The 26,562-nt window shown below is 40.9% G+C and overlaps 1 protein-coding gene across 5 annotated transcripts in view; it reads left to right on the forward strand.

The window, feature by feature from the left end:
• THOC2 (THO complex 2) overlaps nt 1-26,562 on the forward strand; it is a 38,882-nt gene continuing 12,320 nt past the window's right edge. For 3 of the 5 annotated variants that reach the window (XR_005558176.1, XR_005558177.1, XM_039355621.1), the window contains exons 1-25: nt 1-170; nt 6,246-6,289; nt 6,493-6,584; nt 8,292-8,343; nt 9,171-9,241; nt 9,959-10,080; nt 10,442-10,575; nt 10,858-11,024; nt 11,111-11,203; nt 11,742-11,897; nt 13,085-13,257; nt 13,494-13,689; nt 17,013-17,054; nt 17,944-18,074; nt 18,171-18,272; nt 18,988-19,072; nt 19,937-20,030; nt 21,013-21,093; nt 21,389-21,485; nt 22,333-22,450; nt 22,714-22,893; nt 23,680-23,844; nt 24,058-24,333; nt 25,686-25,827; nt 26,063-26,220. Coding sequence is in view for 3 of the 5 variants with exons in the window: in XM_039355621.1 (XP_039211555.1) it covers nt 91-170; nt 6,246-6,289; nt 6,493-6,584; nt 8,292-8,343; nt 9,171-9,241; nt 9,959-10,080; nt 10,442-10,575; nt 10,858-11,024; nt 11,111-11,203; nt 11,742-11,897; nt 13,085-13,257; nt 13,494-13,689; nt 17,013-17,054; nt 17,944-18,074; nt 18,171-18,272; nt 18,988-19,072; nt 19,937-20,030; nt 21,013-21,093; nt 21,389-21,485; nt 22,333-22,450; nt 22,714-22,893; nt 23,680-23,844; nt 24,058-24,333; nt 25,686-25,827; nt 26,063-26,220 (3,051 nt within the window). In the remaining 2 variants the exon portion in view is untranslated. Of the gene's footprint in view, nt 171-4,655; nt 4,758-6,245; nt 6,290-6,492; nt 6,585-8,291; nt 8,344-9,170; nt 9,242-9,958; nt 10,081-10,441; nt 10,576-10,857; nt 11,025-11,110; nt 11,204-11,741; nt 11,898-13,084; nt 13,258-13,493; nt 13,690-17,012; nt 17,055-17,943; nt 18,075-18,170; nt 18,273-18,987; nt 19,073-19,936; nt 20,031-21,012; nt 21,094-21,388; nt 21,486-22,332; nt 22,451-22,713; nt 22,894-23,679; nt 23,845-24,057; nt 24,334-25,685; nt 25,828-26,062; nt 26,221-26,562 lie in introns of those variants that run through there. The other 2 variants (XM_039355622.1, XM_039355623.1) reach the window with 2 other exon arrangements.

Raw genomic sequence — 26,562 nt, forward strand, 5'->3', positions numbered from 1 at the left:
GCATGCCTGGCGCGGCCGTCTCCGCCGTCCCCTCTGACCTCGGGCCCGTCGTCGTTCTCTCATCCGGGCTCTCCGCGCCACACGGGGAAGATGGCGGCGGCGACGTCGTCGGCGGTGGCGCTCCCGGCCGAATGGATCCGCAACTGGGAGAAATCTGGCAAGAGCGAGTTGTGAGTTCGGGGGAGGGCGCCGTGCGGCGGGTGGGAGGGCGGGCGGGCCGGCCTCTGCCTCGAGCCGATCCCCCTGCCCGGCTAGGCCGTCTGTCCGTCCGTCCGGGCGAGCTGAGCCCCCCCCCTTGTCCCGCCTCCTCCCTGCTTTCAAGACCCAGGCCCAAGGCCGCCGCCTCCCCCGGCGGGCGCCTTCCTGGCCATTGGGACTACAGCCCCCAGGATCCCCAGCCCGCATTGCCCTTGGCTTTGGGTGGGAGGAATTCTGGGAGTTGGAGTCCAGCCGGCCGGGAAGACGCCAGGCTGGGAAAGCCAGAGGCTTCTTTCATCCTTCCGACCTCTAGAATAGCCCCCCTCCCATTTTCTTCCTCTCCCCCCCCATTTAATTTATCTCCCCCTTCCCATTTTCTTTCTCTCCCCCCTCCCCATATTCCTTCTCTCCCCCTTCCCATTTTCTTTCCCTCCTTCCCATTTTTGTCCCCATTCCCCCCCCCCATTTAATTTATCTCCCCTTCCCATTTTCTTTCTCTTCCTCCGCCCCCCCCCCCAAAAAGCTCTGCATGCCCACTGATCATCCCACCCCTCTCTTGGGTCTCCTTTTTCAGGCTTATCCAAAATCTGTCACTTGGCTTATCCTAATGGCATTTTTCCTTTCCTGTTTTGACCTCCACTTCTTTGGATTTCTTTTTCTTCTTCATATATACAAAAAGATCAACAGAAAGGAAAACAATGTATTAAAATGTTCTTAAGAAAATAAAGCGCTAGTACTGGTATATAGAAACCCTTTCTCCCCCCCCCTATTCTTTACCTGCCTTTAAATCTTTCCAAGGATACTTTGGTGTTATCCTCTTAATATGATTCATAGGGTTTCAAGACTAATGGATTGTGTGCCTGTCTTAACAGCAGTGGAGTTAACAAAATCAGGTGCTCCAACACTGGAGGTTTTTAACAAGAGACTGGACAAGCCGTCTATCTGAAATGGTATAGGGTTTCCTGCTTGATCGGGGTTGGACTAGAAGACCTCCAAGGTCCCTTCCAACTCTGTGGTTCTCTTAAATCCCTTAAATCAGGATCATGGACTGGGAACAAGAACATCTGTAAAGGATTCTTTTTTTATCCAAAATATTCTTACAAAGTCCAGTTAAGCTCAATGAGGATTTTCTGGTGTTCAATATTGTCCTGTAGAACTTGCATTCCTCTGTATAGTTTGGAGACTTTGTCCATGTATCAATTTTAATTTATTTTACCGTATGCAATTGTCATGCAGAGCATGGCTGCTTCAGTTGAGCTCATTAGGAGTCACAGCTAATGACTCCTAACGTGCTCAAATCCCAGCTAGTTTCTATTTAATTGAAATATCTTTAAGCCGCCTTTTGCTGTGAATAGCAAACGTACAGCAACCTTGGAATACCAAAGGAATACAGGTATCGCCAGTAAAACCCCGAGAACAGAATCAAAGTGTTGTGTTGTATACATTGATAGACTATTTATAACCCTTTTTTTTTTCGTTTCTACCCACAACTGAGAAAAAAAGTTACCTGTCTCATTTTCTGAGATAACGAATCCCACAGTTTAATCTGTCTGCAAAGAAAATCCTCGGAGAACTCATTAGTTGTACTGCATCTCACAAAAAGCCGGGATCCTTAGAAATTAAGACTTATAATGAATAAATAAATTTGAACACTCTGCTTTGCTCTTCCTCTTCATCAAGGCTGCCTATGATTGATTGATATGCAAAGCAGAATATTTTCCTTTTAAAGACCCCAAAATATACATGTTGGTCAAGAACAATCCAAAGTATGTAGTTTGCACATAATACTAACATGTCATTTGGGTTATTTAACAGCTTTTATTGGTAAGAAAGAAACTAATATGAAAAATGAAGCAGGGTAGACTAATCTCTTCAAATCATAGTATGCCCGACTTCTTTGCAGTCCTACTGTAACGTTAACAGTGATTCCCCAGATGGAAAGATATATTAGATAATATTAGATTTTTTTCCCAAGGGAGGTATCAAGTACATTTGGGTTAGAAAACATGAAGCATACATGTAAACAGAAGCCAAATCATGGTGTACTTTCTAGTAACAGTGTTCTTCTTGATTATTCCTTTGGTCAGTTGCTTTAAAAATATGGACTGGTCAATGTCTTGCCATTTGGCTGTATTTCTGATCATTCTGAATTACAAGGACATCTAATTTTATGTGACAAGATTTAGACCAGAAAATCCAGCTATGGAAACTGTTTCCACGCATATATTTCTGCAGGAGGACATTTCGAAAGAGATTTAAGCTGGATAAGAAGCATTGACTTGTTTATGTAACTCTTCTGTTCACAAACACAACTGTTGGTATTCCCCAAGTGCCCCTTATTACCATTTCTCCTGTGTGCTTTATTTTTTGTCCTCTTAACTTCTGAAGCCAATTTAAGATCCAACGTGCGCTTGCTTAAAACATGGCTCTGAAGTCGTTCATTTGCAGAAAAGGATAATTGTGATTGATACGGAAGTTAAAGTGCAGAGTGTTGGATTCAAGATTAAATATAGTTAATGCAGATTAATGCTGGAAATTGGCATTTTAAAGCCACTGACAATTATAATTTCAGTAAGGAACATGCTGCAATTATTTACAATCTGTGCATTAAGGAATTCGTAGAGAGGTTTCTAAACTTTCTGGGTTCACGTCACCCTTGGTGTGTTATAGTTCTCAGTGTTACATCCCGTTTCTTCGAGTGTAACAGCACAATTTGGGGAATTCCGAGATGTAACATCTGTGAATTTACCAGGGCCCAATGGGATATTTCACATTTTTTAAGGAAACATAGTAATGTTAGGCTAGCAGTTTGCACGGTGTGCAACAGATGTTGAGTTTTGCTGCACTTCCCTTGAAAATTTAAAATCACCTGTGGAAATTCAGAGTGCACAGTTTGGAAACGTGGCATTAGTAGTTAAATGTTAGCTAAGAACTGGGGTTTTCTTAATCTAAAGTCTAGTAATTAAAATGAGCCATGTAATTTTAGGCCTGACTAGGTTATCTGATTTCCCCTCATTTTGAATTAGTAAAGGCTTTAACGTGTTGTCCAAATATATTCATTTTCGTTTAAAACTGCCTTCTCTTTATCATAACCAGGCTATGGATGACAAATACGTATTCCTTTTCATGTTGTTATTAGACATTTTAAAAGTATTTGTTGAACAATTGCTTCTGTGTGTTTTTAGGTATAGCCCTTAATTTTGATACTGTAAGTAGGTCCTTCTTAGTTGAAAACGTAAAATCCAAGTGTGTAATCTTCAAAGAGAACAAAGAGCAGAATTAAACCCATTCCAATGCGAGCAAGGTTTCAGGTTTCTAAAAGATTTGATGCTAATGGAAGAAGTCATGTAGTGTACATAATCTCCTATTTTACAGGATGGTAATCTCAAGGTCATATATTATCCCCGAGAGTATTTTTCTAACGCCATCTAATCCATTGCTTCTCAAACTTGGCGACTTTTTAAAGATGTGTGGATTTCAGCCCCAAAGTTGCCATTCTGGCTGACAAATTCTAGGAGTTGAAATCCACACATTTTAAAGTTGCCAGGTTTGAAGAATACTGAATTAGTTCATATCATTGTTAATACAAGAAATTCTTTACTGTTTTTCTGTATTATTATTATTGTTGTTGTTGTTGTTATTATTTGGTCACAAACCTAACAGAACTCATCATTTGCTAAGGTAGTTTTGAAATGAAGACAGTTGTAAGCTTCCAACACTGGAAGTTTTTAAGAAGAGATTGGACAGCCATTTATCTGAAATGATATAGGGTTTCCTGCCTGAGCACAGGGTTGGACTAGAAGACCTCCAAGGTCCCTTGAAGCTCTATTCTATTCTATTATATTCTATTCTATTCTACATTACATTACATTACATTAAATGTATTCTATTCTATTACATTACATTACTTTACATATTTTCTATTCTATTTTATTATATTCTGCATTCTATTGTATGCTGTTGTTTGCACATTTCAGCTAACATGGAGAGAAGGGAGAACAGTAGAATAGAACTGGCAGTTGGAAGTTGGGAAATTGAAATGGAAGACATAAAATTGATAAACATGAAGGGTCCAGTTATTTGAAAATCCCAGATCCTACAGCCCTACAGTATAAATTAACAGCCAAGAGGAATGCACAATTGTGTCTCTTTTTCTTCACAGTAATAATAATAATAATAATAATAATAATAATAATAATAATAATAATAATAAAGTTGGAAGGGACATTGGAAGTCATCTAGTCCAACCCCCTGCTCAGACAGGAAACCCTATACCTTTTCGGACAAATGGCTGTCCAGTCTCTTCTTAAAAACCTCCAGTGTTGGAGCATGCACCGCTTCTGGAGGCAGGCTGTTCCGCTGGTTAATTGTTCTAACTGTCAGGAAGTTTCTCCTTAGTTCCAGGTTGCTTCTCTCTTTGGTTAGTTTCAATCCGTTGCTTCTTGTCCTGTTTTCAGGCACCTTGGAGAATAGCTTGACTACCTCTTCTTTATGGCAGCCCCTGAGATATTGGAACACTGTTATCCTGTCGCCCCTCGTCATGTTCAGTCATTGTACAGGTAGCCCTTGACTTACAACAGTTCATTTAGAATTTAGCCACGCTGGCAAGAAAAGTTTGTAAAATGGGGCAAAACGCATTTAACAACTATCTCACGTAGCAACAGAAATTTTGGCCTCAGTTGTGGTTGTAAGTCGAGGATTACCTTTTCGTGTTCAGTCATTGTATTCATCTGGTGGAAATTAAGAGTGGGTCTTTATTTGTTGTTTGCATCAGGCTCACAATAATGAAACTTCAAAGCAACTTTGGGTCAAGCTCCACTCAAATGCTTCAAAGGCCCTTGTTTTTTTTTTTTTTCACCCAGCCTCTTTGCTAACTAATTTGTCAGTTAATAGAACTTAGAGGACCTCTGTAAATTTTGCTATAAGTAGTGACTGGCTATGATTAATAGCAATTCCTCCATAAGTTTACATGACCGTCAGTTTCACTACTTTTCTTTAGTACTTATTACAGCAAGAAATGAGAGTCCAGGCAGATGCTGATTTTATTTTAGTTTATAGGAAAGAATGTCCCAAAAACCCTTCCTTTTAACAGAAAAGAGCTTGGCTTGTTTAGAATTACTGCTTATAGACGAATTCACTTGGCACAAAACTTAAAAACTGTATGAGTTTGTCTTTAAGCACTAATTTGCTTAAACACTGCTAGCAGATTCTTAGAATCTCTGAGAAACTGCCTGTGATTCAAAATTTAGAAAATCCACAGTTCTTCATCATTAAACGTTTGGCCTTTATAGTGAAGTGTTAATTTCTGAACCTCAAATTGGGCCTAAGAGCTCAAATTTTGGATTTACTACTTTAAAAAAACATTGTTCAAGCCTTCAAAGCATTGAGTACATAGATGTACCATTTGAATCAACGCCTTTTAAAAGTACGTTGCCCAGATCAAATGTCTAATATAAAAATGCAACTGAAAATGTAATCATTAAAACTTAATCTAAAAATAAGCAATTCTCCCAATGTTTAGGTTTTTATAGCATTCTGTAATTAGGAATGTTTTCCAGCTGGTGAAGTTGTAATAAAAACTCCACAAAATTTTTATTCACTTCAAAAAGAAATAAGATTTTAACAGTGTTTTAAAAAGTATCTCCAGTATGTATCCATTCTGCTACAGTACTTAAAATTAATCTAAATTGTTCATTAGCTTTAGGTCATCTTTTAAACTCTATATTCAAAATATTAAGGGAGTAAGCAGACCAGTTGGGTCTATCAAAAGGCACAGTTCTTTTTTCTTTTAAACATTTCCTAGGTCTGAATATATTTATTAAAAAGGAATGTGTTTTCATGAATTACAGACTATAATAATGTAATGGTCTGGTGTATTATGACATTTAATCAGCCACAAACAGGTAGCTATTAAATGGCATCCTTTTGCAGGAAATTAACTTAATTGTTTTCCTTTTGATTTTAAAATATTGTGCATAGCCACAAGAATATATTTCAGTGGGCAAACTATCAATTCTGGATATTAAACAATGTTCATTTCCTTTCAGCTTGCAGCTATGTCGCATTCTTTCTGAAAATGCAACTTTTAGAGGTGAGTAAAAGTCTTGGGGCTTTTGTAACTGAGATCAAACTGTAAAAATCTGACTTATATATCTTTCTGTAACCATCAACTGCAACTTAGAAATAATTAGAAATGACTTAAATTAATGAAACATGATACTGTCTTAAATATGTATCAGCAATATTCTTTTGAATATATTGCATTATTCAGTCCCCCTTTGTCTCGTTTTACAGGTATCCAGAAGGCTCTCTATGAGCTTACGTATCATGTTGTTAAGGGAAATCTAAAGCATGACCAAGCATCAAATGTTCTCGGTGATATTATAGTAAGTATTTATTTCTACTACTTCCTGAAGCAACCATCTTTAGCCTGACCCTCTCCAGTTTAGTGGAAATTGTAGGCCCGTTGGATCAGTGGCTTAATGGTGCTGGAGGTGGTCTTTTCTCCGCCAGTTCGAGTCCTAGCACAACGTGGCAGGTGAGCTCCCATCACTTGCCTCAGCTTCTGCCCACCTAGCAGTTCGAAAAGATGTTCTAAGCGAGTAGATAAATAGGTATCACTTCGGTGGGGAGACAACCCGCACTTTGTGCGTACAGTCAGAACCCTGTTGGTGCTGGACCTTCCCGGTTGCAGCACATATTTTGCGAGGTGGCTTTGGTGGAAGGAGATGACCCCGGATAATGCTGGAGGAAAGCCACTCGTCTTTCTGGTCCGGAGCTAGCTGCCCCCCCCCTCCCCATGGCGGCATCTTGGGAACTGCACAAGCTAGGAGTCTTAGGCAGCCAAACTACTACTCTGCAATTAGTCTTGTACTCTCCTGGCTAACATCTCCATACACTAAATAAATAAGTGGGAATTGTAACCTCCCCAAGTTCTCAGCCAGGATGGATGTTGATCACATTCTGATAGTTGCAGCCTGAACTTATTTGCAAGGTGCCCAGATGGAAGAAGAGCACCCTAAACCTATCATGCTGCTTTAGCTTTGGTGGCAAACAAACCACAAAAAAACCTGACAGTGCAAAAAAGTTAGTTTTAAATGTTGAGAAGGAAACTGAATAGACTAGAAAATGAAGTTCTTGGGTAATTCTTCTTTCAAGAGGCTGGGACAGAACGCTCTAAGGAGAAGACTGGATGGCTAACCTATTAACTTTAGCCTGTTCCCCTAGAAGCTGTTACTGATTCCTGTCCATTGTGACATAATTATATTGTTTTAGCTTTGGGGACTTGGAAACACTGCCGTGGTTTATGATTAACACTTCAGATCTACACTTTAATTAAGTCACTGTCACTGGGTCTTAGACTGGAAATCAAAGCAGTTGGAAAAACAGCCCTGCTTAAGGCAAACACTTTGAAATGCTCCTGATTTAGAAACGATAGTTAAATACGCAGTCACACTCCACTTTACCATTAAAGTCAGTTTTTAATTGTAATTTACTTTCTTCTAAGAGCAGGCCACAGAGTTATTTTATTTACTTCTTCGGGGTGGCGTTTCTTGAGGCAGCTGTCACTCTTAAACTCTCAAACCAGTTCGTGTGTGATAATGGTTTGTGGCTGATGACCTCTTTAAGAAGCCATTTGCTGATATACAGGGAGTCCTCGGCTTACGACCGCAACCGCGTCCAAAATTTCTGTTGTTCAGCAAGACGTTGAAGCAACTTTTGCCGCAGTGAATTTGGCTTCTCCGTTGTCTTTGCTTGTCAGAAGGCTGCACAAGGGGATCACACGATCCCAGGACACTGCAACCGTCATAAATACGAGTCAATTGCCAAGCGTCTGAATTTGGATCACGTGACTGTGGGGAGGCTGCAACGGTCGTAAGTCTGAAAAGGGGTCATGAGTTACTTGTTTCAGTGCCATTGTAACTTGGAACGGTCACTGAGCAAGCTGTTGTAAGTCGAGGATAACCTGTAGTTGAGTTGAGATAAGCCTTGGGCAGCCTCAGATTTGTGTCAGTCGACCTTAACTGCAGGTCCCAATCAGAGTATTTTTTTAAAAAAAAAAATGTTTCTCAACTAATAATTTCCTTTAACAGGAATTTCGGGATGATATGCCTTCCATTCTGGCTGATGTATTCTGCATATTAGGTAGGTCTCCTTTAATTTTCCTAGTTCCTTTAACAGTTTCAAGGAAGAATCTATAGGAAAGACTTGACTGATCGTATTCATAAAGGCTAAGATTCTCTTGACAGAGGAATAATGAAGTCTGAAACAGCACATGGATATTTAGGAAGAAATGTGTGTGTGTGTGTGTGTGTGTATGTATGTGTGTTTTCTGAGGTTTTCGCGGGTGTTTGTATGTAGGTCTCTGGTTATTAGGGTTTTGTCCCGCATCAAATTGGAAGTGTCTTGGCGACGTTTCGACGAAGTCCCATTCGTCATCTTCAGGCTGGCATTTTCAGCTTCGTGCTTCTAGGAGTAATGTTGCTCCTAGAAGCACGAAGCCAAAAACACCAGCCTGAAGATGACGAATGGGACTTCGTCGAAACGTCGCCAAGACACTTCCAATTTGATGCGGGACAAAACCCGAATAACCAAAGACCTACATAGATATACATGCATATGTATGTACGTATACATACATACATGTATACATATACATATACACAGTTTAAAAGGATCCCAGTGAAGTCAGGGCATGCTCAATAGCCAATGGATCATTTTTCATATTCACCATGCTAGCTAATTTTGTGTGTGCATTTATTATGTATAATATTTAATGGTCAGACCAAGAGTAAATTCCACAGTGCAGTCTTATAAGGTAGTGCCAAGCACCAACGGCTGGCGGGGGAATTCTGGGAGCCGAACTCCACAGGTCTTAAAAGTTGCCAAGGTTGGATACCACTGAATTGGACGCCGACTGTCGTGATAAATATTAGCCCTGAATAATGTGATGCTGTTTGTTGGTTTTGTAGACATTGAAACCAGTTGCTTAGAAGAAAAAAGCAAAAGAGATCAGTTCATGCAGTTGGTGTTAGCCTGTTTGGTGAGTTACTCTTTCTTTGCTTTTAAAACTTCATTTCAGGAAAAGAGAAGTGGTCGAAATGTACATGGTGGAAATGTTTAGAACTTTGCTCCCCCCTCTTTTTATTGTTTAATACTGCCCAATTTATAAAGGAAACATCTCTGCTGAACACCGGATTAGATCCAGATGACCACGGAAATCCCAGCTGTAATTTTGAATCTTAATTCAGGATAAATGATACCAGATCAAATTTAGTTATTCTCCCGATCTCCTCCGTTTAATGGTCGTTATTCTGCTCTAACATGCTGTTTAAAAACTACTGTTCATTTGGGGACTGTTCCAAGCTTACAGCGGCACTGGGAAAAAAAAGTGATTTGTGACTGGTTTTTGCAGCATCCCCATGGTCACATGATCACAATTCAGACGCCTGACAACTATTTATGGTTACGTGGTCCCCATTTGTTCCCAGCCAGCTTCCATCAAGCAAATTCAATGGGGCAAGCTAGAATCACAGCTGGAAGGACTTGCTTAACAACGCTGTCAAAAACAAGGTTGTAAAATAGGGCATCACTCGCTTAACAACTGCCTTGCTTAGCCACAGAAACTTTGGGTTCAAGCGTGGTCGTAAAACGAGGACCACCTGTATAACGTCTGGTCCCCAGAAAGGGGTTCGCCCTTACTGAAAGACAACATAAGGTCAGACCCCGTTGTAAATAAAACTCACCGTTTACTTTCCAGAATCTGGTTTCCGATACTATATTAAAAGAGCGTTTGGACCCAGAAACGTTGGAATCATTAGGGCTTATCAAGCAATCCCAGCAGTTTAATCAGAAATCTGTGAAAATAAAGACAAAACTTTTGTGAGTATATCGTTACTATTCCTCAAAACTCCATCCCTTTTAATGTTCCAGAAATCTCTCAAAACATGGCTGTCTCTTCAGCCCTGGGGGTCCCAGAGGATTCCTGGCTTTTGGGTAGGGGGGAGGGGGCCTCCCTGACAGCAGTTAACATTCATCTTCTCTTGTGTCTTGTGCTTTTTTTTAAAAAATCACAATTATTTTTAAACAGAGTTACTGTTTATAGTGACTTGCCCCGAAGGAGTTTTTGTGTGATGGGCGTTCATATAAATTGGTTCAATAAAGCAGAAAATGTCCAGTTTATTCCAACTTCCAGTTTTTTAACCCTTATGCTTTTCTTGTTTCTTCATTTCTTGAATTGTAGTTATAAGCAACAGAAATTTAATTTATTAAGAGAAGAGAATGAAGGCTATGCAAAACTGATTGCTGAACTGGGACAAGATTTATCTGGAAATATTACTAGCGAATTGATCCTAGAAAATATTAAATCTTTAATAGGTAAGGCATGTTTTCTGATACAAGTTCTCTAGTTACAGTTTTCCTTATATGCCTTAGATTTACTTCATTTTGAGTTTTCTTTATATTCTCTCTGTTGTCTCCAAAGTCTCCTTTCTCACACTTTCCTTTATAACATAGTTTCCTGGGTTAAAAAAAATATTCCTGATACTAATGACTATTGCGGATATTTGATAAATTAATGCTAGATAGAGGGTCTTAATCTTGTATGCTTCGTTGTCTTGAACAAAAGTAATGTTTTTATAACTCCCATCTGTTTAATAGGATGTTTTAACCTGGATCCTAACCGAGTATTGGATATTATCTTGGAAGTCTATGAATGTCGACCAGAATATGATGAATTTTTTGTACCTTTGATAGAGTCGTATATGTATATGTGTGAACCTCAAACACTCTGCCATATACTTGGATTCAAATTCAAGTTTTATCAGGTACCACAGAAGTTCACGGCTTAAAATCCTTCCGTTATTTCAGCAGAAATATAATATCCTAAAAGTATTTTTTTTTTTCTTTCCAGGAACCAAATGGAGAGACACCCGTCTCCTTGTACAGAGTCGCCGCAGTCCTTTTGCAGCATAACTTAATAGATCTGGAAGACCTTTATGTACACGTAAGTTACCTATTTTGCTTTTAACAATAAAATATGTATTCTGTTAAGTGGTAACCTGTCTCAGATTCGGGGCTTTTCTGTCTAATCCGTGATTTATGAGCATATTTTTAATCTCATTGAAGAGTAAGCATTCTCTCATTCTCAGGAAAGAAATCTTAAAAACATAAGGTTTCTTTTAGTGCATAATATCTCTCCTTTGATAAACATACAGTGAATTAATACTGATTAGGACTGACAGTGATACAATGGCACCTCGGCACTCATTGTTAATTTGTTCCGGGAGGCGCTCTAAGTACCAAATACGATGAGTACCGAAGAATTTTTTTCCCCCATGAGGAATAATGTAGTGAGTCACAAGGCAGCCAACACCAACAAGTTGTAGCATCTGCGTTGAGTATCAAACAAACTGAGTGCCAGGACAAAATTTCCATATCAAAATGCATCAAATACTCAGTTCAGCCGAGTACCAAGGTACCTCTGTATTTATCAGAGAGAGGAAGCTAGTATGTGGAAGCTAATATTCAAATTCCCTTTCCAGCTTCTACCGTCCGACCACTCTATCCTGGAGGAGCACCGACGGGAAATTGGGGAGGCTAAGCAAATTGTAAAGAAACTTACCATGGTTGTACTGTCTTCTGAAAAGACAGAAGAGAAAGAAAAAGAAAAGGAGAAGGAAGAGGAGAAAATGGAAAAGGTGAGTTCCTGCCGCACAGACGTCCATGAAATCAGATTCAAGGACTGAAGGATCAAGCAATATGGTTAAGGCAGAAACTTCCTAGGTTAGCAGTCCTGTACACCAGGGGTCCCCAAACCTTGGGCCGTGGACTGTCAGCGGGCCACAGCATGCCAGAAACCGGTCCGCGGGATGCAGGCAGTACATGAAACCACGCCCCCTCCGGTCCGCAGAAAAAGCTCTCTCCACGGATCCGGTCCCTGGTGCCCACAAGGTTGGGGACCTCTGCTGTACGCGATCTAGCAATCTAGTTTTAACAAGGTGGTCAAGAGTGAAACTTTGGCAGCTACGTGCCTTTCTGTTTTCATCCTGCCGTTGGGGGGGGGGGTGCTTTCAATTGGGTTTATTAGAGACATGGAACCTCTCCAGTTCTACGGAGGTTTGCTGAGAGTCAGCTGTCTGGAAGCCTTTCAAGGACGTTCTAGCAGGTGTGAAGAAGAGAGCAGACGGTTCCCATAACAAAGAGAACGTGTTTACATGAGTTACGTGGACATCTGGGGGGTTTGGCTGGGAATGTCACTGTTATATGCTATGGTCTAATGCAGGGGTCTTCAAACGTGGCCCTTTTATGACTGGCTGAGGAATTCTGGGAGTAGAAGTCCACAAGTCATAAAAGGGCCACGTTTGAGAACCCCGGGTCTAATGCCTTGGGATTTTAGAGTTGGTTTTCCTTCACCTTTACCAAGCCCTGTATTCAATAAAACAGTAAGCTTTTCAGAGATGAAAATAATCCTGGACTTTTATTCGGATACAAAGCCGTGTCGATACCGCAGTTCTACTGGGAATCGGTTCTGCTTTGACTTGCAGAGAAGATGTGGCTGAGGGCAAAGGAATCGTCTCTATTTTAGCTGAATATAAAATATTTCTGCTCCTGATAAAAATGGGCTCTCATCCTAGATCTCTCACATTAGGCTGCCAAAACCCAAACATATCCAGTCTACACGGGACTGTAGGTTTAATCAGGCATCGGGATGACTTTTTTTTTTTTTAAACTGGATTTATTTCAGCCCTAATATTTAAGCATAGGAAAACGGTGTCATTAATATGCAGATATGTTGAAAACCTGCTTTCTGAGATAGTCCTGGGGAGAAAAGCGCAACTTCCTGCTCTAAATCAAATACTTTCCTCTGTTTGGTTGTTTCTTCCAGCCACCAGATAACCAGAAACTGGGTTTATTAGAAGCCATGTTGCAGATCGGCGACTGGCAGCACGCACAAAGCATTATGGACCAGATGCCTCCGTTTTATGCAACGTCCCACAAATCTATTGCAATTGCTCTTTGCCAGCTTCTACACGTGATGATTGAGCCCCTCTACCGAAGGTGAATTGATCAGATGATGTATATTGTGCATGTTTTGACGAACTGCAGAATTTTCGGCTTCCTCAATGGACACTTCCTTGGTTTCAGAATTCATGGCTGGGGTGGTGGAGAGTTGATAAGCATTTTTTACTCACCGGGCCTTTGGCTTGGAAAAGGGTTATTTGCCTATTGCCTTTTTTGAGACGCTCCTCAAACTCGCCGAATCGTCTCAAGAGCTTCCCTTTCTCGTTTTCCAGAGTCGGAGTCCTCAAAGGCGCCAAAGGGACCCCGGTCCCCCCGTTGCAAAACAAGAGAGCCCCAAAGCAAGTGGAACATTTTGAGGACTTAAGGAAAGAAGTCTTCAGCATGCTGTGCTATCTCGGCCCGCACCTCTCCCACGATCCCATCCTCTTCGCCAAAGTTTTGCGTCTCGGGAAAGCCTTTATGAAAGAGGTAAGGTCAACTTCAAGCTAGGACTTTCAGAGATGGTTTTTTTTTTTTTTTTTTTTGCCTTAAAAGGTATCCTAGCAACAGCATCAAGGGCGTACAGGTCATCCTTGAGTTAGGACCGTAATGGAGCCATAAGCCATGGCAGTCTTAAAGTGGGCCAGTCATGTGTCCAATCTGATTTTATGAGCTTTTTTTTTTTGCAGCAGTCGTCATGGAGGATTTTGGCTGGAAACGAGAAGTAAATACAGGTTGTCCTTGACATAACAGTTCATTTAGTGACCGTTCCAAGTTACAACGGCACTGCAAAAAATGACTTAGGACCATTTTTCACACTTACGACTTTTGCAGTATCCCCAGGAATACATGATCGAAATTCAGACGCTCGGCAATTGACTCATATTTACGATGGTTTGCAGCGTCCCAGGGAGTCACGCGATCCCCTTTTGCGATCTTCTGACAAGCAAAGTCAACGGGGGGAAAACCAAATTCGCTTAACGACCAGGGCACTAACTTATCAACTGCAGGGATTCACTTAACCACTGAAGCAAGAAAGGTCGTAAAATGAGGCAAAACTGACTTGACAGGCGTCTCGCTCAACGACAGAAGCGTTGGGCTCAGATGCGGTCATAAGTCGAGAAGAACCTTTTTTGCAGCAAGAGGATCTCTCTTTTTTTGCCAGAAATTCAGAAGTAAATATGGGTTTCCGGCAAAATCATAAAAAAAAATTTAAAAATACAGAGTCACGTGGCACTGACAGAGGACATAAATGCAGCCTGAAATGGGCTGTCAGGAGGGGTGACCATCAGAACTTCAAATCTGGGTTTTAAATGTACTACCCCCAGCTAGGTCTGTCAGAACTTTGAATGTTCGCGAAACAAGTGGTCGTAAATTGAGGATTTTATGTCTAGCGTTTTGAAGGGGTACTTGAGAAATAGTTATTCAGAGCAAACAAACAGAGCAACAGAGTGACCTTCCTGTTTATCAATTTTAGCTAGACTAGCAAAGGTTGCTGCAATAAAAAAAGATTTGGAAAATGAAAACAAAGGTTTTAAGATGCATTAATGTTTGGGGGAACACTGCCCCAAGTTTCAGCTGCCAAAAATACCTTTCTTTGAAGTTGTTCCTTAATTCTGAATTACCTTCACTTAACAATTCTGTTTTGTTTTTGTTTTTTAAATCAAGCCATTTTGGATGCTCACAATACCCCTTTTCCAACACTGAGGTATCTGTAGACGTCTTACAGCTCTCGTTCTTCCCGCTTTTTTTCCATGTTGAAAATTATTATTTTGAAGCTGTTTCAAAAGCAAGCAGCTGAAGGGAAAACTGAGTCAACCTAGGTCTTTGCTGACTCAGATGGCCAGTTTAAAACAGCAACTCGTTAAAACTGTAGAAGCAAGTTGATGTTTTTTTATGCCTGGTTCTGTCATGTTTCTTCGGGAATTCTGCTGCTAGTAGTTACACATACAAATAATGTGTAATAAATACTGTCAGTCTACTTTGAGAGGAAAATTATCATTTTTTTATACAGCAAAAGTGCTCGGCATAATTTCACAGTTAAACAGCTGACAGGCAGTTAGAGCAGATTCTGTACAAAGTGCAGTGAAATTTATCTCCTAAACATCTGTTAATTAGATAAGCCCTGGTAAACCCAAGTCAGGATTTGGCAGGTTGCTGAGAACTATCTCCAGATGTCTTGCAAAATAAAAACGCAGCGTAGGGTTGAGAACTGATTTTGTTTTCAGTTCGCAGGTACCAAATGTTTTAACTGTCTGCTCATTTCAATAGGTGCTTGTTCTCACATTTTCCTGATTTGCAGATATCCCCGACCCCTCTTTGGGATGATGTGAATAAGCAGCCTTGAAGTTTACATTCTCTTTTGGGGGGGGCAGCTATGAGGAAGAAAATAATTATTTATTTAAAATCCTTTTATTCCCTTTTTTCTCCTAAAAAGAACTCTAAACTGGCTAGCCAAAATACCTTAAGAACGTACTTAAATCACGACACTCCTCTAAAAGTCACATTAATTAGAAAAATCTGTTTCCTGCCGTAAAGTAAACTGTTTTTCCCTCCATTCGCTGGGTTAATACTTGGTGCTGACTTCTGCTTTGCTCCTGGTCTGATTCCATTGCGTTGCATTTCCTTTGTTCACACAACGTTAAAGAAGCGTGAATCCAAACAGGTTCTTTCAGGATCAGCGTGCACTGTTTCAACTGCTCTAGAGGTCCTGAGCTTAAACCAGTTTGATATATGGACACTCACTTGAAGTTTGGAAGCTAGCTTGGCCAAGACCATTGTGTGTTTTCTTGTAGCCATTTTGGAAAGGAGAAGCAGGTGATGTGTAACTGCAAGGCTATGCCTAGTGATGCCGAGGTACAGTTCAGTGTTTTAAGTGCGAGTCAGACCATTTAACAGAATAAGAGAGTTGGAAGGACCTTGAAGATTTTCTAGTCTAACCCCTGGTCAAGCAGCAGACCCTATAGCATTCCAGACAAGTCGCTGTCCCAAGTCTTTTTTTAAAAAAACCTCCAGTGATGGAGCACCTACAATTTCTGAAGGCAAGCCGTTCCACTGGTTAATTGCATTCGCTGTCAGGAAGTTTCCCTTTAGTTCTAGGCTGAATCTCTCCTTGATTAGTTTCCATCCATTGTTTCTTGTCCTGCCTTCAGGCTGTTTGGAGAATAATTTGACCCCCTCTTCTTTGTGGCAGCCCCTGAGATATTGGAACGCTGCTATCATGTCACCCCTGGTCCTCCTCTTCATTAGAATAGACATACCCAATTCCAGCAACCGTTCTTCATTAAGTTTTAGCCTCCAGCCCCCTAAGCATCTTTGTTGCTTTCCAAAGTCTCAACACCTTTTTTTAGAATGTGATGACCAAGACTACCTCTGTAATTTTGTGGACTCGATCACAATTGCTCCCTAATTTTCTCCTTTGTGGGATTAACCAAGGTGGGAAAGAGATGTTATACAAATATCACCAACGTACCAAGCTTTTAACGGTTTCAAATGAGGGTTGAAGTTTTCTAACTGTTGACCTATAAACAGAGTCATTTGTGAGGGTAATTTCTTTGTAGCCAACTGAGGATGGAGATGCGTGGTTCAAGTTCTCCTGCTGCGCGCCACATTACGGAAGAGCTACCACATCCTGTTCTTTCCCTTTCAGAGGTTCAAAAAAAATTAGATCCACCATGATTGCTCTGACTCAGATGTTTCCCTCTGAAAACGTGGAAGAGGAAAGGTTTTCATTGACATGCTTGGCATTGTCTCTTTGGTCTGAAGCCATGGCATCGTAGCCGTTAACCTACTTTCTTTTTTTTCCCCTGTAGTACCAGCTAGACGGAAGCAAACAAGAGGACAAAGAGAAATTGGTAGGTTCTTTTAAAATACCTTCTTGACAGACCTTGTAATAATTGACCAAGATAGAACTGACAATCAGCTATCCAGCTACATTTACTCATTGTTGGCTGACATAGGCATTGTACAAGCAACACCCCCTGGGGCTGACTCTTTATCGCCTGCCATTCTAGTTGTCTTCTGGGCCACGATGCACAGTCTCTTAACAAATACTATTTTACAGCCTCTCTAGTCCAGGGTAGAAGCCCAGGGCTTGTGTAACGAATCCATTTCATTTGTGGAATTGCAAAAAGAATGTTCCAGCAAATGAGAGGTTGCGCGACTGTGGAATAAATCTCTTTTTAGGAAAGGGAGAAGATGAAAAATGCTGATGGCTTCAGGATACCGTGCATACATTCCTTCACTTTCCCCGTATACTTCCTTAGAATTAGTTTTCATTGTCTCCATTATTACTCGAGAATGCTTATTAAACTCCATTTCAGCGTTAGCATTTTTGGAATACCAAAAGTTATTTCTAGGCTCAGGTTAAGCCCAGGGTTTGCTAGCTACAAATTTCTCTTGACTAAGAAGCTCCAATTCGTTACAGTTTTGTCCTATTTTGAGAGGGGGAACCTCCAATCTGGTGGACTTGATGGCAACGGCTCCCTAGTGTTCTTCTTTGCAGAGGGAACCAAGTTGGGAAGGAGATGTCACACAAATGTCACCAACTCACCAATCGTCTTTATTTTTCTCTCGTTTTAATGATTTGAAATAATGAGTGGGGATGTTTCTAACCACTGATGTGTAAAGAGCAATGGGTCTTATTGGAAAGACGTGCCTGATAAAGTTGTAAAAAAAGCAAATTAAAAAGAGGACCCGACTTATTAATATTTTGGTTTTCCCCTTCTCTTCCCTGTTCGCCAGGAGATATTATTCAGCTGTCTGCTGAGTATCACTGACCAGGTTTTGCTTCCTTCTCTTTCCTTGATGGATTGTAATGCATGTATGTCCGAGGAACTCTGGGGGATGTTTAAAACATTTCCATACCAGCACCGGTGAGTAATTACCTAGAATGTTTTAAATCCAATATATCAGTGCCTTTGGAACGCTATGTCAATGGCTTCCTTTCTCCTTCCTTTCTCCTGTACTAGGTATCGTCTCTACGGCCAGTGGAAGAACGAAACCTATAATAGTCATCCATTGCTAGTAAAAGTTAAAGCTCAGATAATTGACAGAGCCAAATATATCATGAAGTAAGTTAAATATTGATTTGAATAAGCATTCCTATTAAGTATGTGCAAAACCAGATGCTCTAGCATGGAATGTCTAGCGTGTTAGAATGTTCTAGAGAAGCCTAGCATGGACTGTTCTGGGGAAGTCCAGAACATTCTATTAGTCCTCCAAGTCATGCTGCTCTGGTCATTGTTCAGTTTTGCAAAAGTTAATTTCTTAGGCCTAAAGCAGTTCTTGGTGTTCTCAGAAAGTTAGTTTTGAACATCTCCATTCTTTTGCATACTTAGATAGAAACAAATCCTGTTTTATTCAGGGGAGATTATTCATAAGATATGTAGGATTGCTGACTAAATTATCTGACAAGAGTGCCACTCTTATATTTCCTGAGGTATAACATTGAGCAAAACTTCCTGTAGTCAGTGTGAAACTCCAGAACTGTTGTTTAAATAATGCCAGCTTAAATAACAAAATAAGGGATGAATTAAAACTTGGTTAATTTTTTTTTTCTGGATTAAAAAAAAAATCCATACGTAGCGTCTCACAAGTACTTTGATTTACACGCTTAAGTTCAGGACAATATTCATTATATATGAAATATAACCATATACGCAGCTTTCCTCAGGATTTTGAGAGGACAATCTTAGACCTTATTCACAGGAGAGTAAATTAAATTGCTGTGTAATTAGCAGAGAAAGCTGCAGAAGAAAGGAACTAAAGTACGGTATTCTCTTACAGGCGTTTAACGAAGGAGAACGTAAAGCCTTCTGGAAGACAAATTGGGAAACTGAGTCACAGCAACCCAACCATTTTATTTGACTATGTACGTGGCAAGATAAGTTGCAATACGTATCTGTTGTCGCAGCAAATGTGCTTGAAGCTGCGTAGTTTAAAGCAAAGCGAGTGCAAAGAGCACCTGTTTATCAAAATTGTACAATAAATAGTCTTATGAATGCATTGCAACTTGACTGTTAATGGGTAAATGAAAGGAAATGGTTGAGTGAGAAGAGATTGTAGTCCTCAGGTTACAGTGGCGATTGGGACAGGAATTTTTGTCACTAATTGATTTGGTCATAAAGCACAACTTCATGGGGTCTCATTGATTAGTTTTGGCAATACCAGCAATCCTGGTTGCCATTGTAATCCCAGGACTGCACAAGTCATTAAGCATGAGAAGGCAGAAGTCCAAGGCAAGCAGGCTAGCAAGAGCTATAAGTTGCATGTCTTTGTCTGTCTCTCTCTCTCTCTCTCTCTCTCTCTCTCTCTCTCTCCATGTGTGTGTGTATGCCAGTGCCACAGGGCGGTGGTACCGAGTGTAAATGAGCAAAAAAGTGGCCAAAACAACTTTTGCCTTCCTGCTGGCTTCCCCATTAACTTTGCTTATGGGAAACCGGCAGATATTCGAAATCGTGATCACATGACTGTCTCGCTGTAATGTTATCACAAGCCAGGCACCAAATGCCTGAATCACAATTGTGTGATCACAGGCACAGGACCATCGCTGAAACTCTTGGGAACCAATCCTAAATTTCCCTCGTTCAGTTCTTTCCTAACTTCGAATAGTCAATGAATAAGTAGTTATAACCTGAGGACTATCTGCAAATCACAGAAACCAAGAAACTGAAGTGTGTGAAACACAGTTCAGTGTGTAGATGTATCTTGAAATGTTTCCCTTACTCTTTTTCAGATTTTGTCCCAGATACAGAAATACGATAACTTAATAACGCCAGTTGTTGATTCATTAAAATACCTCACTTCACTAAACTATGATGTTTTGGCTTGTATCCTTTGCCAGTTTCTTAGAAGTGTGATTTAATCGTGTTTTACATTTCTGCTGCCTCCGTTGTTCCTCACGAGTGATTCCAAGGTGATCCCTTGCTCACCCTCTAGGGCTAGTAGTTCTTGCAATATTGAATTCAGACTCAGAAATTTGATCTCTTTACACCAGGGATAGTCAACCTTGGCTCTTTTATGACTCGTGGATTTCAATTTCCAGAATTCCTGAGCCAGCTTAGCTCAGCTTGGAAACTCTCCCTTTCCCCTCAGCATGGCTGGCTCAGGAATTCTGGGAGTTGAAGTCCACGAGTCATAAAAGAGCCAAGGTTGACTACCCCTGCTTTACACCGTGACTTATAGCTCCTGAGTTTCGTTCACGCCGTTATTTAAAGCATTTTTTTCTTGCGCCTTTCGAAGGCAGTAACAATTCTTCTTTTGGCCCCGGGGTGCAGATTTTAAATTTTACCTACAGGGCATCAAAGGATGCCGTTAGTATAATTGTTCAATAGAATTAAGCCTCAGTTATACAATCAAACAATCCACCCCATCATAGAACTGCAGCTTTTCCCAAAGAAACTCCTTAAGAGTGGTTTGTTTGTTTTTTCTACTTCGTTTTAAGACTTAGCAGCATTGGGTGGCGATGGGAGGGCTAGGAAAAATATTTCCTTTCTTAGTGTGGTATTTACAAAGACCTTGTCTTCGTAAACACTAAGATTCCTTGTCTTAAAGATTGAAACTGAGGTCCTCGGTTGTTTTCTCGCAGACGTTTGATTACCCAACTTGGTAATATCAGTGCTGTGGCTGATGAAAAACTTGAAGAAGTTACATAACTGGGTAATGAAAACATCTGCAAGCAAACAATCGTGAGAGGACCAGAGGCTACCAATAATTCTGTTGCACCAGACTATCTCAGATGTCAGCACCCTGTAATGTCTTTTAATGCTAACATTAACAACTCAGTGCAATTCTTCCTCAACGTCATCCAAGATTGCATCATTGAAGCGTTGGCCAATCCCGAGAAGGAGAGGATGAAGCACGACGACACAACAATCTCCAGTTGGCTTCAAAGTAAGTATTTGTCTTTTGTACAGTTTGCCCAGTTAAAATGACCGGAGGCATCTCATCTTTATTTCCACAGCAGTCTTCTGGAAGCGCATAGGGGTTTACAAAACAATGAGAAATGCCACCTTTAACAAAAGCTACCATGCTTTCCACACACATCCAATCTCTAAGTCATCTGCTGGAATATTTGGGAACTACCTAACATGGGTAGCAAAAGTATTAATTTCTGGCTTACTGAGGTCAGGACTGTGTTGTTAGGTAGTTACCCTGATCTATTTCTTTTCCCCCTGTTTCCTTTTAGGCTTAGCGAGTTTTTGTGGTGCTGTTTTTCGAAAATACCCGATAGAACTTGCCGGACTCCTCCAGTATGTGGCAAATCAACTCAAGGCGGGAAAAAGGTGAGTGGAATGCAGCTGTCTTTGTTTTCACAGCCATCCTGTTAAACACAGGACTAAATCTGCTCGGTTTACTATCTCAAAGCATGGATGGATGGCTGGGTGGGTGAGCAGACGGGGTTCTTTGACTGCCTTCCAGCTCTGGATTGGGAGACTTAAGCAGGGCAGGTCAAATTGCATTTTTTTAATATAAACTCATATTGTAACATCTGTGGAGTGCATGTAGTCCCTCTGCCTCCCACCCACCCCCAATGTGGTTTAGCTAGGGCTTGTCTTTGTAATAGCTACCCTCATTTTGCATCTAAGTGGAGAAAAGCACTTATTATTATTTATTAAACTTGCTGCCCATCTTGCTGCAGGTTCTATTTATAAACTGCCCAGAGTCATCCTATGTGGGAGACAGACAATTTTTAAATTAGGATGGATGGATGGAGATAGCAGATAGACAGAAACAGCACTTAGACATATACTTCTTTACAGCCCTCTCTAAGTAGTTTACAGAGCCAGCATATTTCCCCTTAAAATTGGTGCTCATTTTACCGACTTGGGAAGGATGGAAGGCTGAGTCAATTCCAGACTGTGTGCAGAATTAGCCTGCAATACTGCATTCTAATCACTGCACCACCATGGTTGGATAGAGATAGGTAGGTAGGTAGATTGATTGATTGATTATAGATAAATAGACAGCAGACAGACACAGAAGCAATTTCCGAAAGTATTGTGGGAGGGTCCTGATACGATCAGGGCTAATATACACTCTACTGTAAAATCAGTTTCATCTCCATGCAATCCCAAGTCTTGGTTTGGCTTTATTTTTTCCTCCCTTATTCTTTTTTTTTTTCCCCTGTAGTTTTGACCTCCTCATTTTGAAAGAAGTGGTACAAAAAATGGCGGGAATTGAAATCACCGAAGAAATGACCATGGAACAGCTGGAAGCCATGACGGGCGGGGAGCAGCTGAAGGCAGAGGTGTGTGTTGCATGTTTTTTGAAGGGAAAGCAGAATACGGGGGATGAAAAATGCAGCCACTAAATCGCAGGATATTTCACCTCCCATTTGCACAAAATGACAGATTATTTTCAAGTGTGCCAGGAAGCAACAAACCTGATGGCGGCTAAAGCTTATTAGAAGTTTGTTCTTTGAGTTGCAATGATTGGGCAGGAAAGTTTCTCAGCTGGGTTTCTTAACTTTGTTTTTGCTTTTGTTTTGTTGTTGTTGTTCCTTTTGCTCAGGGAGGATATTTTGGCCAGATCAGAAACACGAAGAAATCTTCTCAGAGGTTAAAAGATGCCCTTTTGGACCACGATCTCGCCCTTCCGCTGTGCCTTCTCATGGCGCAACAGCGCAACGGTGTGATCTTTCAAGAAGGAGGGGAGAAACATTTGAAGCTGGTGGGAAAGCTGTACGATCAGGCAAGCAGAAAAGAATCGCATGTTGTTGTTTTTTAATGATCTTAAAATGTTTAAAAATACCTCCACAGGCAGACGGCTACCAGAAGGCTGGATTTGTCTGCTGCATGTGACGACCCAGGGCGCAGCAGCGAGGCAATGCAGTCAGCTGGCAATCCAAACCGCCCTTTAATTGCCCCAAATGTTCCCCAAATGCTCCCACATTTCAGGCAAGCTTCAAAACAAAGGAAGACACACACACCTTCAGCCACCTCTGGCTGCAAGTAGTTTCATACACAGTCTGATTAGAAGAGTAATTTACTCAAGGCCACGGAGATAACAAGGAATGACACATACATCCAAAATCTAACGAGTCTGTGGAAATACAAGCTTGCCTGAGCAGTTTCAGAAGGGGATCCAAAATACAGTCCGAGTTCTTTAAACATCCAAGCAACATTGTCAGCCAGTCCAATGGTCAGAGTTTCTGGGTTTCCAAGCAGAAATCACAACACAGAACAAGAGATCAGCAACACCACCACACAAAACTCCAAGGAATCAGTGTTTGTTCCCGATAAATGTTTTTCCCCACAGCGTCTCCTTAAGTCTCAGTCTCCAAATGTGCCTTGTGGAGAGGGGCGGGACGCTCTCCTCCTGAGTAGTTGAGCCTGCCTGTGTTGTTCCCTCCTTCTCTCCACCTTGGCAACTGACAGTGTGCCTGGCTGAAGAATTCTGGGAGTTGAAGTCCACAAGTCATAAAAAGGGCCAAGTTTGAAGACCCCTGGCTTATACCTTTGTGTTTTTCTCTCTTAGTGCCACGATACTTTGGTACAATTTGGTGGGTTTCTGGCATCTAATTTGAGCACAGATGATTATATTAAGCGAGTGCCTTCTATCGACGTCCTCTGTAACGAATTTCACACTCCTCACGATGCGGCTTTCTTCCTTTCAAGACCTATGTACACACACCACATTTCGGTGAGTACATGTTTCCCATACGCAGAATCCTTTTCTCGATTATATCAGATGGGGATTATGTTAGCCATGCTGGCTGGGGCATTCTGGGAGTTGAAGTTTACAACTCTTAAAATTGCCAAGGTTGGACACCCCTAGATGTAGGCCTTCTATGTTTTGCTTAAATGTAGTAGCTTTGACAGGAGAGATTATATATATATATTTTTTCCTGACCAGTCAAAATACGATGAACTGAAGAAAGCGGAAAAGGGGAATAAGCAGCAGCAGAAAGTCCACAAGTACATCACGTCCTGCGAGCTGGTGATGGCCCCCGTTCACGACGCAGTGATCTCCTTGCACCTTCCAAAGGTCTGGGATGATATCAGTCCCCAGTTCTACGCCACCTTCTGGTCGCTGACGATGTACGACCTCGCGGTGCCCCGGGGCAGCTACGAGCGGGAAGTCAACAAACTCAAAGTTCAAATGAAAGCCATTGAGGACAATCCAGACATGGTACGTATCCAGTTGGAACGTTCTCGGGAAATCTTGTCTTTGCCAAATACTTTAAGACTGTGAAAATACACATAGTCCTCAGCTTACAATCGCCATTGAGCCCAAAATGTCTGTGGTTAAGCGAAGACATTGGTTAAGTGGATTTTGCCACTTTTGCTCATTGATAGTTGACTTTTGGAGAAACACCTTCAAGATGTGCAGTTCGCTTGGCAAGCCAGGCTAGGTTGTGAATGCAGTGGGGTTTTTTTTTAATATGTTTTATTGATTTTTTAACATACACCTTAATATTTGGTAAACATCGTGTTGTCTGGGTAGTATTTAAAAAAACAATAACAATTTTTATAATTCTATAGTCCGGGTTAGTATTTAAAAAACAATAACAATTTCTATAATTCTATAGTCCATAGAATAACTTTACTTGATTTGCTCTTCTCCCAATAATATTTTCCTTAGCCAACCTTAAATTAATACAGTTCTTCTTTAAATAAAGGACAGTTGAATATGAACATTTTTCTCAACGTTGTTGCAAATAATCACATCAGTATAACGCTTCTTTTCATTGATCATCTTGATTGCCTCATTGTAAATACTGTTTACATTCTTATTTAAATTTGTTTTCCCCGCAGTATTCAAAACATTTTTACTGGTTGATTACACTTAAGTATTTAAATCTTTTTTCCTCATACAAGCCATCACATTTTTACATTTCTCATACCGTAAGAGAAAATAAGAGCAAAAAAAAGAGAGAGAAAACATTTCTTTTATATAAACCATCCCAACATTTTTATATTTCTCATGCCCCCCCTCAAAAAACCCCCAAACACAAAATAAAAAGGAAAGAAGGCATACTATATTACTTTAGGGCAGTGGTGGCGAACCTATGGCACGGGTGCCAGAGGCAGCACTCAGAGCCCTCTCTGTGGGCACACGCGTCGTTGCCCCAGTCCTAGGCCTTCAGTTTGGTTTTATAAAACCTTTTTGCTTTATTTCTCTGCTGCCATGTGCAAAAAAAAAAAAAAAGGTTCAATCAGTCAATTTCAACTTCTCGCAGGAAAAAAAAAGTTCTTGCAAAGTTGGAATTGATTGAACTTTTTAGTCCCACCCAGTCTGCCGTTATCACTGCAGCCATGCCCACCCAATGGGCCGCGCCCATCCAATGGGCCACAACTACCTGGCACTCGACGATGCGTAAGTGGGTTTTGGGTTGCAGTTTGGGCACTCGGTCTCTAAAAGGTTCGCCATTACTGCTTTAGGGGCTCATCCCTCTTAAGCTAATCTTCATTTATATCCAAAACCTTTCCATTTCTTTAACCATATTCAAATGCAGTGGGCTTTTTTTTCCCCTGTCCTAGCCTCTCAATAAGAAGAAGAAAGAAAAAGAACGCTGCACAGCCCTTCAGGATAAACTTCTTGAAGAGGAAAAGAAGCAGTTGGATCACGTCGAAAGGGTGTTGCAAAGGCTGAAGCTTGAAAAAGACAATTGGCTTCTTGCGAGTAAGCGGTGCGGGGTGGTCCTCCTTTCTGCATTGTTTTTTTCTCAAAGCTTGGCCATTTTAAAATGTCAGGACTTCAACTCCCAGAATTTTCCAGCCAGAGCACTGGGCTCTGGAATTCTGGGAACTGAAATCCAGACATCTTAAAAAACAGCCCAGGCTGAGAAACACCATTATAGACATACAGTGCGTAACAGTAACCGTTTCCTCCCTCTTTTTTCCATTTTTTTTTAAAGAGTCGACGAAAAATGAGACCATAACCAAGTTTCTGCAGCTGTGTATATTTCCCCGCTGTATCTTCTCCGCCATCGATGCTGTTTACTGTGCCCGCTTTGTAGAACTGGTGCATCAACAGAAAACCCCCAATTTTTCCACACTGCTTTGTTATGACAGAGTAAGTCACTCCTAAGTTTGGCTTCCGATTCCCTTAGAATCATTGAAAGGCCCTTTCTGTCAAGGAAGAAGGAAAAAAAAAAACTCTCGTTGGGGTTCCGACTGACTGAGCACAACGAAGCAAGCAGAGCTGAGACGATCCATTCTCTAATGCAAAACTTTATTGAGTACGTGATTTCGGCACAGGTGAAAGGAAAACCAGCTCTAGTTAACTGGCGCCTAAATCAGTATATTAAAAGCCTAGAAAGTTCCCTCTAATCGTCCAGGTTACATTATCCAATTAAGTGTTAGATACTTGTTATGAGAGAATGTCTTTAGTTCTCAATAAGCAGCTTTCGAGAGA

Source organism: Crotalus tigris, unplaced genomic scaffold (genome assembly GCF_016545835.1).
Source record: "Crotalus tigris isolate CLP2741 ecotype Arizona unplaced genomic scaffold, ASM1654583v1 scf7180000018701.437623, whole genome shotgun sequence".
NCBI classification, from domain to species: domain Eukaryota; kingdom Metazoa; phylum Chordata; class Lepidosauria; order Squamata; family Viperidae; genus Crotalus; species Crotalus tigris.